Source organism: Salminus brasiliensis, chromosome 1 (assembly GCF_030463535.1).
Source record: "Salminus brasiliensis chromosome 1, fSalBra1.hap2, whole genome shotgun sequence".
NCBI classification, from domain to species: Eukaryota; Metazoa; Chordata; class Actinopteri; order Characiformes; family Bryconidae; genus Salminus; species Salminus brasiliensis.
The window spans coordinates 5,085,235-5,098,633 of record NC_132878.1 but is presented as its reverse complement, the minus strand read 5'-3'; the positions used below and the strand labels follow the sequence as shown (position 1 = coordinate 5,098,633).

Genomic DNA, 13,399 nt, shown 5'->3' with positions numbered 1-13,399 from the left:
ATTAGTGGACACACCTTGATTTAACATGTCTCTTTGGTCACATTATTTTCAGGGGTACCATCATTTTTGTCCAGGATTGTTTCATGAGTTTATTTTTTTAAATAATTCTGTTAAAGCATAGTTCTAAATCAATATCGGATTTTTATTGGTCATTTTCATAGAATGTTTATTTATTATTACTTTTGTCAGATTCAAGTTATTTCTGTGACCATTGACCATTTTCTATCATTAACGATGGGTTCAAAACATTTATCCATGTGTGTATAGGTAAAAGAAAAAAAATAATTTAACGTTTGTTTTTAGCTGCAAATCGATTAAAAGACATTTCACTGACAATATATTACCATCTAAGCACATAACAATAAAACACAATAGTATAAAAATGAGGTAACTTGGTCCTCTGGTGTAAAATTGTTGTCCTGTGGTGTAACAGTACAAGTAGCACACCAGTAGACATTTTGGTAACTAAAAAGTGCTTATGAACCACTTTTGACATTTATTAACATGATATTTAAAGATAACATATTATTAGCAGTTAGAAATATATATTTTACTTTTTTAATTATGTAATTTTAAGCACAAAATTAATTGACAAAACTAAATAATTCAGGGGTCTCATAGTAAAAAATAAATACATGTAAAAAGAACCAATTCAAAAGTCTTCTAGAGACTGAGTCACATGGAAGACAGATAAAAGCATTACATTCTTTGTGGGCATCTCCACCACTCTGCTTGGTCAGGGCTTTGGACAATAGGAGGCGCACTAGCCTTTCACTTTGGTCAGGTATAAATGCAAGGGTTAAACCAGGCAGAGTGTGTCAGTCACCAGTTGGAAACAGCTCAGACAACCAAAGCAGCCAAAATGATGGGCAAGGTAAGCTGGACACGTCAACATGGGCCACATTTTGGAACATGGTTTTGAGATTCTGATGTTCTCCAAATCTAATTTATATTCTACTGGTTTATCTTTGACAGATCATCTTCTACGAGGACAGGAACTTCATGGGACGTTCCTGGGAATATGGCAGCGACTGCTCCGACATGTCCTCCTACATGAACCGCTGCCACTCCTTCAAGGTGATGAGCGGCTGCTGGATGTTCTACGACCAGCCCAACTACATGGGTCACCAGTACTTCTTCAGGAAGGGCGAGTACAGTGATTACATGAGCATGTGGGGATCAACCAACTGGATCAGGTCTTTCCGCATGATCCCCAGGGTAAGATTTTAATCTGATTATGATGAAACTATTGAGTGCATTATGAAAGCTCAGAGGTCCATGACTTATTAATTCAAATTTATTAGAATACCCGTAAAAATGAAAAATCAAAACTGTCAATGAGTGCAGAAATCTTAAATGTCACAATTATATTCATTTAAAAGCATCAAAAATTCTTACTTTTAAAAATACACTGAATCAACAAATTGATTTGCATGAACTATTTAGAGGTTAAACAAACAAAATAAATATTGTATTTATTGGGAATTGTTTTCATTAAAACCCTAAATGCATTCTTCATTTAAAGCCAATTCATTAAATTAATCCTAATAAATAAAAAATTCAATGCTGTTGAACTGCCCCTTCTAGAATAATGCACTGACATATTTAACCATACGATATCCAATCAGAACCTAAAAGTCCTTTCATTCCTTCTTTTCTCCAACAGTACAGTGGATCCTACAGAATGAGGGCTTATGAGAGGGATAACTACATGGGCCAGATGATGGAGATGACTGATGACTGTGACAACTTCATGAGCCGCTACCACTGGTCCAATGGCTGCATGTCCTGCCATGTGATGGATGGCCACTGGCTCATGTACGAGCATCCCAACTACATGGGCAGAATGTGGTACTTCGGACCTGGACACTACAGGAGCTTCAGAGACTATGGTAACATGAGGTTCATGAGCATGAGGCGTATCATGGACTCCTGGTACTAAGAAGTGATCTACTGTTAAAAATTTCAATAAAATGTTTACTAAGTGAAAACTGGCTGAGTACTGAGTTCATTTTATTAATTATTGTTATTTTAAAATGAAAAAGACTGCTTACAGAAGATTAAGAGTTTTAAAATTGTCTCTGGTATAATCAAATAATAAATCTCCCATATCCAGTATGTGTATCTTTGAGTACTGCACAAAAACCACGATGATAAAATGACCAAGAACAGATATTTAGTAAAGTCTTTGTTAAAGAATTCCCAGCCTCGAAGTAGGTGATACAAATATTTTTTGTGAGCAAATTACTCAGTTGAATCTATAAATTAGTACGTTAATTAAACTATTTACTTTTAATTTACAAAATTAATTTTTGCTCATTTTAAATGATTTAAAGTCACTGTTCCTAAAATTGCATTGTATTTTTTTATATAATTTTTAGAATTTTTGAATAATGTTTCCAACAACAGGTCTTTTGCAAGATAGAGGATTTCAGATGCACACTACACTACTAAGCCTTAAACTTCTATTGGCGTTTCACTCCTTTACACACTTAAACCAGCAAACCTGGCATCTATTGTCTTACTTTGCTCAAAGGGTTGCAAATATTTCCCTGTGAACTACAGTATTTCCCAATTACTTTTTGTCTACTTCAGTTTACTGAGTAAAAAAAAAAAAAAAAAAAAAAAGAATATTCATGAGATCATACTTGATGTAACTAGTAAAGAATTGTCAAATAAAGAACAGGTGTTTTGTTTCATAGGTTTAAAGAAAAATCACATGCTTTATACAATTTATGTGTAAAATGTCCAGTTGTTTCATGATTTGAACTTGAAAAGGGAAGGCTTTAACATTATTTCAAATTTGCTGATATTTAACTGTTTGACACAAAACTGAGTAAAAGCAGTTTTTCATTTTCATGTATTATAACATTTCTTTGTTCAGTTGTTAGAAATAAATATTATATATAAATATATATTAGTTCTGATTTATATTTTGTTGTTGATCTACAAAATTAATCTATGTTCATTCTTACGTTTTTTTTTCCAATTTAAATTTAAAAGTTAATCTTTCCATTGTGACAAATTTAAATAATTAACCAAACAGAAATGCTCCAAAATTACTTGCCTGTTAATGGTTTCATATTGTTCATGTATATAAAGAAATATTTAAAAGACAATTTTCTCGATGTGCTAAAAATCATACAGGGTACTCTTTGCTGTCATCTCTACAAAACTGATAAAATGAATAAAAGCTTAGGGACACTGAGGATAATATCCCCCAATGCAATGCTGATATGTTTCTTTTTTGTTTTTAACATAACACTTTCAGAATAAAATGTTTTTTTTTCTACACTTTTCTATATGTATCACTTCAGATGACCTTACATCAGAATAAATGACAGAAATAATAGTTATTTGTGTAAGAAAAATATCACAGACAATACATTACTATCTAAGCAAAGAATAAAAACACTTGACTAATATCCATCATTTTCCTTATAAAATTTGGTATCTCTGGAAACATTTTCTTTGTCAATTAGTTCATTTTAAACAAAATAATATATTTTCCAAAAATAACATGTCTACATGTATTTTTAAAACAACCACGATTAAAGACTAGTTAATTTATCCAATATTATTTATTAGATTTAAGTTTAACAAGACTATGTGAACCCCACTTAAGATTTGACTACTGCTTTCCACAATGGGTAATAATTCATTGAGTCAATCAGTATGTTAATGGAACGTTTTGAGAGCCCTCCAGCTTCACAGCACAGAAACATATCACAGATAATAAATCTATATTTGTTAATAAATGTGAATATATATAGTACTGAAAACTATCCATATATATAGTGACATATCAAAATGTATACTTATTTTTATTTAACCATTACAAGATTACATTACATTTCTGAAACTAAAGCAGAAAATATTTAAAGTAATGCAATTATTTAAATTAACAATGACAAAATAGTCAAAATAGAATAAAAAAGAACTAACTTGGTCCTCTGATGTAACTTTGTTGTCCTGTAGTGTGACAGTACAAGTAGCACACCAGTGGACATTTTGGTAACTAAAAGTGCTTATCAGCCAATTTTGACATTTACATGATATTTAAAGATAAAATATTATTAGCAGTTAGAAAGATATAATTACATTTTTCAATAATTACATAATGTTACATACAATTTTAATTGACAAAACTAAATAATTCAGGAGTCTCACACTAAAAAATAAATAAATGAGATGCATGTAAAATGAATCCATTCAAAAGTCTTCTGGAGAAACATGGAAGAGAGATGAAAGCACTGCGTTCTTTGTGGGCATCTCCACTGCTCTGCTTGGTCAGGGCTTTGGACAATAGGAGGTGCACTCTCCTTTCACTTTGGTCAGGTATAAATACAAGGGTTAAACCAGGCAGAGTGTGTCAGTCACCAGTTGGAAACAGCTCAGACAACCAAAGCAGCCAAAATGATGGGCAAGGTAAGCAGGACACGTCAACATGGGTCAAATTTTGGAACATGGTTTTGAGATTCTGTTTTTCTCCAAATCTAATGATTTATATTCTACTGGTTTATCTTTGACAGATCATCTTCTACGAGGACAGGAACTTCATGGGACGTTCCTGGGAATATGGCAGCGACTGCTCCGACATGTCCTCCTACATGAACCGCTGCCACTCCTTCAGGGTGATGAGCGGCTGCTGGATGTTCTACGACCAGCCCAACTACATGGGTCACCAGTACTTCTTCAGGAAGGGCGAGTACAGTGACTACATGAGCATGTGGGGCTCAACCAACTGGATTAGGTCTTTCCGTATGATCCCTAGGGTAAGATTTTCATCTGATCACAAATCATGACCATGACTTATCAATTTAATTGTATTGGATTACCTATAAAAATTAAATATCAAAATTGACTTTAGTACAGATTTAATTACAGAAATCTTAAATTTCATTTAAAAGCATCAAAAATTGTTTTAAAAATACACTGAATCAACAAAATAATTTGCATGAACTATTTAGTGGTTGAATAAACAAAATAAATATTGTATTTCTTAGGTATTTTTACATTAAAAAACTAAATGCATTCTTCATTTTAAGTAAATCCATTCCAGTAATGCCAACAATGAAAAACAATGAAAATTCAATGCTCCTTTTACGCTAATGCACTCACATATTAAACAACACTATATCCAATCAGGACCTTATTGTACTGTACATTCATAATTCATTTTTAAAAAGCCATCTCATTCTTTCTTTCCTCCAACAGTACAGCGGATCCTACAGAATGAGGGCCTACGAGAGAGATAACTACATGGGCCAGATGATGGAGATGACTGACGACTGTGACAACTTCATGAGCCGCTACCACTGGTCTCACGGCTGCATGTCCTGCCACGTGATGGACGGCCACTGGCTCATGTATGAGCATCCCAACTACATGGGCAGGATGTGGTACTTCGGGCCCGGACACTACAGGAGCTTCAGGGATTATGGCAACATGAGGTTTATGAGCATGAGGCGCATCATGGACTCCTGGTACTAAGAAGCGACCTGAACTGTTTAAAAATTGCAAAATTTCAATAAAAAAATCAAAAAGTGAATGCTTGCCAAACATTGAGTTCTTTAATAAATTCTTAAACTTTTTATAATAATTTTAGAAATGCAAAAAACTGCTCACAGAAGGTTGAGTGAACCAAATGTGTTTTTCTAATTAGGGACAGAGATAAGTAATTACCTAACCAAGTACCATATTGTTGACTAGTTAAATATACAGTTACTAGTAAATTAGTAGTAAAATTTTAAATAAAAAGAAAGCATCTGCCTAAATTCTTATCTGGAACCTGCATATGAAATCACCCATGTTCCACGAATAAATACAACTTTATATATTTCTTTAATATAATCAAGTGATCAATCTGCCTCTGTCCAGTTTGTGCATCTTTGAGTACTTCACAAAAAGCATGATGATAAAATGAACAAAAACAGATAGTTACTAAAGTTTTACCAACATTTGTTAAAGCATTTTCAACCTAGAAGTTGTTTCTAGGAAATTATTCAGTTGATAAGATCATATACATTTACGATTTCTTTTTATTTCCAAATTTTAGGATTTGTTTTACTTGAAATGCTCATTCGAAAGTTTTTAAAGTCAATGTTCCTAACATTGCAGTGTTTTTTTTTTTTATTATTGACAAATGACTAGAGTGAAACCCTTGAATAAACAGCAAGGCATGTACCACTTTCATTTTACCTTTTTCAGTAATGTTTCCAACCACATGTGTTTTGCAAGATAGATTATTTCAGATACACTTTTCACTACTGAGCCTTCAAACCCCAGTGGTGTTTCACTTAAACCAGCAAACCTGACCCCTACATTTGTACTTTGGTCAAAGGGCTGCAAAAGTTTCCCTGCTAACATATTCCTCACTTAAATTGTATCTACTTTAGTTTATCTAACTTTACCACTATATAAAAAGAACAAGAAAAGAACAGGTGTTTTGATGTATAGGTTTGAAGAAAAATCACATTTTGTACAACGTATGTTTGAAAAAGAAAGACCTTAACATGATCACAAATGTGCTGACATTGTATTTCCTATAAAATTGTGTATAATCGTTTTTTCATGCTCATTTCTCAGAACTTTTTTTGCTTAATTGTTACAATTAATTTTTTTAAATGTTTAAAGCCACACTAAAATAAACTAACCAAAATATTGCTTCTTCCAAAGCGGTCTCTATAGAGTGGACTATATTTAAAGTCTGATACATATTTTGTCGTTGTCCTGCCGGAATCATCAATATCCATTTTTACTGTTGATTTCCCAATTTGAACCTGAAAGTTAATCTTTCCATTTTGAACAATGTTCATAAATGGTCAAACAGAAATGCTCTAAAATTTCATTTCTATTATGGGATAAGACGTTTTCAGAGATGAAATGTTTTTGCATGACAACAGAAAATAAAAAACACTGTAAATAATATGCAAATAGCTTATTTTCATATTGTTAATGTATATAATGTAAAATTAGTAAATAAGATTATTTTATCCACACAACTTGTTCACATTTTTCAATAAAAACAGGTTACTTTTTGCTGTTATCTTTCCCAGATTATTGAAATGTATAATAGTTTAAAGTGACTGAGCATGACATTCCCCAAAGCAATACTCAATTGTTTTTTAAAAATCATTTCCAGATTACAATGTTTTGTTTTCAACACATTTCTTTATATGTCACACCACATTACCTTATGCCACAAAAAGTAATAGCAGCTATTTGATAATGAATAAAAAGGTATTAACTGATGAATTTTTACTTTTAAAAAAATTCTTTATTTAAAAGGGTCAGAGACAATATATTACTAAGTAAAGATAAAAAGTCAGGAAAAATGCAAAAGTAAAGAAATAATATACATAGTTCTTCTCTACAAAATGTGATAACTCTGGATGTTTTTGTCAATTACTGTCATTAAATAAAATTGTAATATTTTCCAAATATACCATGAATAAACTGTATGTGTTTTAAAAACAATCTTAACTTATTATAGACTAAAATTGCTATTAAGACTTAACATGCTAACATGCTAAACACGATTATGTGAACGCAGTGTAAGCTGCACCTAGTACTTCCAAAATGTTAATAGAACTTTTCTAGAGCCTTCTGGCTCCACAGCACAGCTAGATATAATTGACACTAAACCTATATCTGTTCATATATGTGAATGGATTTTGTTATTAGTTAGCAACATACATTTTACTTTTTCAATAAATATGTAATTTAACAAAGAATTTAATTGAAAAACTATATAATTCAGGGGTGTCACACTAAAAAATTGTGATGTGCCTGTAAGAGGGTTCCATTCAAAAGTCTTCTAGAGACTGAGTCACATGGAAGAGAGATAAAAGCACTTTGCTTCTCTGTGGGCATCTCCACTGCTCTGCTTGGTCAGGGCTTTGGACAATAGGAGGCGCACTAGCCTTTCACTTTGGTCAGGTATAAATGCAAGGGTTAAACCATGCAGAGTGTGTCAGTCACCAGTTGGAAACAGCTCAGAAAACCAAAGCAGCCAAAATGATGGGCAAGGTAAGCAGGACATGTCAACATGGGCCAAATTTTGGAACATAGTTTTGAGATTCTGCTGTTCTCCAATTCTAATTATTAATATTCTACTGGTTTATCTTTGACAGATCATCTTCTACGAGGACAGGAACTTCATGGGACGTTCCTGGGAATGCAGCAATGACTGCTCCGACATGTCCTCCTACATGAACCGCTGCCACTCCTTCAGGGTGATGAGCGGCTGCTGGATGTTCTACGACCAGCCCAACTACATGGGCCACCAGTACTTCTTCAAAAGGGGCGAGTACAGTGACTACATGAGCATGTGGGGCTCAAACAACTGGGTCAGGTCTTGCCGCATGATCCCCAGGGTAAGATGTGTAATAATTAATCCAAACATTCCAAATTTGATGCTGCTGAATGGCCGACATTAAAATGATGCATTGACAATTCTACCCCCCCCATATCAAATTAGAACTTTAGTTTACAATACATTTATAATTGTCTGTATTATAATTAATTATTTCCTCCAACAGTACAGTGGATCCTACAGAATGAGGGCCTACGAGAGGGATAACTACATGGGCCAGATGATGGAGATGACTGACGACTGCGACAACTTCATGAGCCGCTACCACTGGTCTCACGGCTGCATGTCCTGCCATGTGATGGACGGCCACTGGCTCATGTATGAGCAACCCAACTACATGGGCAGGATGTGGTACTTCGGACCTGGACACTACAGGAGCTTCAGGGACTATGGCAACATGAGGTTTATGAGCATGAGGCGTATCATGGACTCCTGGTACTAAGAAGTGATCAACTGTTAAAAATGTAAAATATTCATATTCCAATAAAAAAATTCAATATCTGAATACTGGCTGAACATTCACTTTGTGGGGTTTTTTGTTAACGCAAGACGAAAAAGGAAAAGAAAAAGATATTCCAGAGAACACTTAGTGTACTAAAAAGGTGTCTTTCTAATTATGGATGGACCCACGTAATCCCCTAATCAAGCAACACATTAGTGAAAAGAATAATGAACTAGAAAAATGTACGAATTTATTTTTACATATTTTAAAACAAATAAAAATAACATTTTAAACTGTTTTAAATCTTATCTGAAACCCACAGGTAAACCTCACCTATTCGACACATTGCTTCTGTATGTCACTTCATTGCTTTGCAAATTATGGTAGATCAATAAAGTATTTCTGATTCTGATTCTGAAATGCCAAAGTTGATTTTTTTATATGTTTTTCACATATCCCCTAGTATAGTGTTTTGTTTTGTTTTAATACATAGATAGACAGATTCTACTTAATTGTCATTGCTCTGTACAAGTACAAGACAATGAAATGCAGTTAGCATCTACCAGAAGAGCAAATAGTAGCATTGTGTAAAAAAAAAGTGCAAAAATGACAGTATTGTGCAATGACATATATGGTGCAAAATGGCAGTATAGTGCATAAAAATGTAAAAAAAAAAATGCTAAAACATTACTTAAGTAAAATGAAATACTAAACTAACACTATCCAATCTGTGTATCTTTTAGTACCCTAAAAAATATTGAGAGCTAAAAGGACAAAAACAGATATCTAAAACATTTTACCAACTTTTGATAAAGCATTCCCAACATAGAAATAGTTATCACAAAGCAATGATTTTGTGGTAAATAAATGCAATTTAAATTCATACTGTATGTTAATTAAACTATTCCTTTTGAAGAATAAGATTAAAATAAAATTACAAAAAATACTAATATATTTCATTTAATTTGATGTTTTTTAATTTCCAAATTTACTGGAACGTTTTTCCAAAATGACTTAGTCACTGTTCCTGTCATTGCTTTGCATTCTTTTTGTTTTCACTAAAGTAAAACCCTTCAATAACCTGTTAAGCACATGACACATTTTATTTTACCAGTTTCAGTAATATTTCCAACAACAGGTCTTTTGCAATGATAGATCATTTCAGATGCCCACTACACTATTAAGCCTTAAAACTCTAGTGGTGTTTCACTTCTAAACACACTTAAACCACCAAACCTGGCACCAATTGTCATACTTTGATCAAAGGGCTACAAATGTCCCTGCTAACATTTCCTCAATGCAAGTTCATGTACTTAAGTTTATCTCACTTCAACACAGTAAAACATGAGTATTCATGAGCTCATATTTGATGTAACTGATGAAACAATTTTAAGGATAGAACAGGTGTTTTGTTCTATAGATTTAAAGAAAACTCACATGCTTTGTATAATATATGTGTAAAATGTACAATTGTTTCATAGTTTGAACTTGAAAAAGGAAAGGCCTTACTGTGATCAAAAGTTTGCTGCCATTTCACTCTTTAACATATTTTTTTTTCCTTTTTATTTTTCATTTCTCTATTAGAAGATAAGATGATATTCCTCCTGTAATGTTGCAATTTTGGAGATTAAGTTTTTGCATGACATCAAAAGGTGTAACATAAAATGAAAAAAAAAGTGAAATTTAGAAAAAACTTATGAGATTTATCTTGACTATGTTTTCATTTTGTTCATGTATATAAAAATAAAACAAATAAATAATAAATAATAAATAAAAATAAAAAATTGTTTTAAAAAAATCTCCATTTTTTGTTCATTTGTTTGTTGCTTTTTGTTATTTTTTTGCACTTTCTGCTTTAATCTCTCCAAAACTGTTGAAATGTATAACAGCTTAGAGTGACTGAGGATGATATTCAACTGTGTTTTTAAAACATTTTCAGATTAAAACTTTTTTTGCTGTTTTCTACACTTTTCTACACGTTTAGAAAACAATTTAGTGAAGTAACACATTCTATGCTAATTTATGTGAAACCTTATGAAAGTAAAGCATTTCTGAAATTGCAGCAGACACAAATTAAAGTAATGCAATTATTTAAATTTACAATGAAAAAATTGGTCAAAATAAAATAAAAAGGTAAATTGGGATCCATTCAAAAGTCTTCTAGAGACTGATTCACATGGAAGAGAAATAAAAGCACTTCGTTCTCTGTGGGCATCTCCATCACTCTGCTTGGTCAGTGCTTTGGACAATAGGAGGCGCAGTCGCCTTTCACTTTGGTCAGGTATAAATGCAAGGGTTAAACCATGCAGAGTGTGTCAGTCACCAGTTGGAAACAGCTCAGAAAACCAAAGCAGCCAAAATGATGGGCAAGGTAAGCAGGACACGTCAACATGGGTCAAATTTTGGAACATGGTTTTGAGATTCTGCTGTTCTCCAATTCTAATTATTAATATTCTACTGGTTTATCTTTGACAGATCATCTTCTACGAGGAGAGGAACTTCATGGGACGTTCCTGGGAGTATGGCAGTGACTGCTCCGACATGTCCTCCTACATGAGCCACTGCCACTCCTTCAGGGTGATGAGCGGCTGCTGGATGTTCTACGACCAGCCCAACTACATGGGTCACCAGTACTTCTTCAGGAAGGGCGAGTACAGTGACTACATGAGCATGTGGGGATCAACCAACTGGATCAGGTCTTTCCGTATGATCCCCAGGGTAAGATTTTTATCTGATTATAATGGAGCACAATTTAGTGCATTAGGAAAGCTTAGATTTCCATGACTTGACAATTCAATTTAATTGGATGACTTGTAAAAGTTAAATATAAAAACTGTGAATGTAAGCTGTTCAATGGCCACTTCTAGGCTAATGCACATATTAAACAACACAATATCCAATCAGAACCTTATTTTACTTTACATTAATAATTCATTTCCAAAAAGTCATCTCATGAAGAAAAGTCATCTTTTTTTCCTCCAACAGTACAGCGGATCCTACAGAATGAGGGCTTATGAGAGGGATAACTACATGGGCCAGATGATGGAGATGACTGACGACTGTGACAACTTCATGAGCCGCTACCAGTGGTCCCACGGCTGCATGTCCTGCCACGTGATGGACGGACACTGGCTCATGTACGAGCATCCCAACTACATGGGTAGGATGCGGTACTTCGGACCTGGACACTACAGGAGCTTCAGGGACTATGGCAACATGAGGTTTATGAGCATGAGGCGCATCATGGACTCCTGGTACTAAGAAGCGACATGAACTGTTTAAAAATTTTAAAATGTCAATAAAACATTTACTAAGTGAATACTGGCTGAAAATTTAGTTTATTTGATAAATTCTAATCATTCTTATAATTATTTTGATATGAAAAAACTGCTCACAGAAGGATGAGTGTACTAAAAATGTGTTTTTCTAGTTAGAGGCAAAGATAAGCAACCGCCTTACCAAGTACCACATTGTTGACTAGTAAGATATGCAGTAAAATTCACAAATTGCAAAGTCATTTATTTTGACAGATTTAAAAGAAGGCATCTGATCTTTAGTATAATTAAGTCATCACTCTGTCCCTGTACAGTCTGTGTATCTTCAAGTACTTTACAAAAATCTTGACGAAAAATTGGACAGAAACAGATTTTTTACCAACTTTTTAAAAAGCATTTTCATCCTAAAAGTAGTTAATACAAAGCAAATTACTCAGTTGATTGCATGATGTAATATATTCTTTATACAATTCCTTTTTAATTTACAAAATTTTAAACTGACAAAAACTACAAATAATCAGTTTTGTTTTTTTATTTGCATTTTTACTTCAAATGCTCATTCAAAAATATATTAAAAACACTGTTACTAACATTGAATTGCCTTCTTTTATTGTCAACTGACTAGAGTGAAACCCTTCAATAACATGTAAATAACCAGTTTTGTTGCAAGATGGATCAATTCAAATGCACTCTACACTACTGGGACTTAAAACTCCAGTGGTGTTTCACTCCTTAACGCACTTAAACCAGCAAATCTGGCGTCTATTGTTGTACTTTGGTCAAAGGGCTGCAAATGTTTCCCTGCTAACTATTTCTCACTTACATATTATCTACTTCAGCTTATATAATTTTAATACAGAGTAAAAAAAAAAAACCAAAACAAAACAAAAAAAAAGAACAGGAGTATTCATGAGATCATACTTGATGTAACCGGTAAAACAATTTCATGGAAAGAACAAGTGTTTTGTTCTATACATTTACAGAAATATCACAGTCATTATACAATGTATGTCTAAAATGTATGTGTCTAATTGTTTTATAATTTAAACTTGAAAAAGAAAGACCTTAACATGATCACAGATTTGCTGACATTCCATTGTTTCCAAAAGAATTGTGTATAACTAGTTCTTTCCATTACAAGATAAGAAGTTTTCAGGGATGAAAGGTTTTTGAATGACATCAGAAGCTGTAACATAAAATTTAAAAGAATAAGCGTGAATAGCTTAATAGATGTAGTTTGACAATTTATATTTCATATTGTTTATATTTATAATGTAAAATTATTTAAAGACTATTTTCTTCACA

General features: G+C 33.1%; 5 protein-coding genes across 7 annotated transcripts in view; 4 read left to right on the top strand and 1 right to left on the bottom strand.

The window, feature by feature from the left end:
* Positions 1-13,399, bottom strand: part of LOC140573633 (astrotactin-2-like) — a 789,110-nt gene that overhangs the window by 646,977 nt on the left and 128,734 nt on the right. The window lies entirely within an intron of this gene.
* On the top strand, positions 863-1,942 carry LOC140572029 (gamma-crystallin M2-like). Its single transcript, XM_072692727.1, has 3 exons — positions 863-874; positions 976-1,218; positions 1,667-1,942. Exons 1-3 carry the CDS (start codon positions 863-865, stop codon positions 1,940-1,942), a joined length of 531 nt encoding a protein of 176 aa, XP_072548828.1.
* LOC140571997 (gamma-crystallin M2-like) lies at positions 4,417-5,493 on the top strand. Its single transcript, XM_072692725.1, has 3 exons — positions 4,417-4,428; positions 4,533-4,775; positions 5,218-5,493. Exons 1-3 carry the CDS (start codon positions 4,417-4,419, stop codon positions 5,491-5,493), a joined length of 531 nt encoding a protein of 176 aa, XP_072548826.1.
* Positions 8,023-8,819, top strand: LOC140572013 (gamma-crystallin M2-like). Its single transcript, XM_072692726.1, has 3 exons — positions 8,023-8,031; positions 8,136-8,378; positions 8,544-8,819. Exons 1-3 carry the CDS (start codon positions 8,023-8,025, stop codon positions 8,817-8,819), a joined length of 528 nt encoding a protein of 175 aa, XP_072548827.1.
* LOC140571981 (gamma-crystallin M2-like) lies at positions 11,179-12,080 on the top strand. The gene is made up of 3 exons (XM_072692724.1): positions 11,179-11,190; positions 11,295-11,537; positions 11,805-12,080. Exons 1-3 carry the CDS (start codon positions 11,179-11,181, stop codon positions 12,078-12,080), a joined length of 531 nt encoding a protein of 176 aa, XP_072548825.1.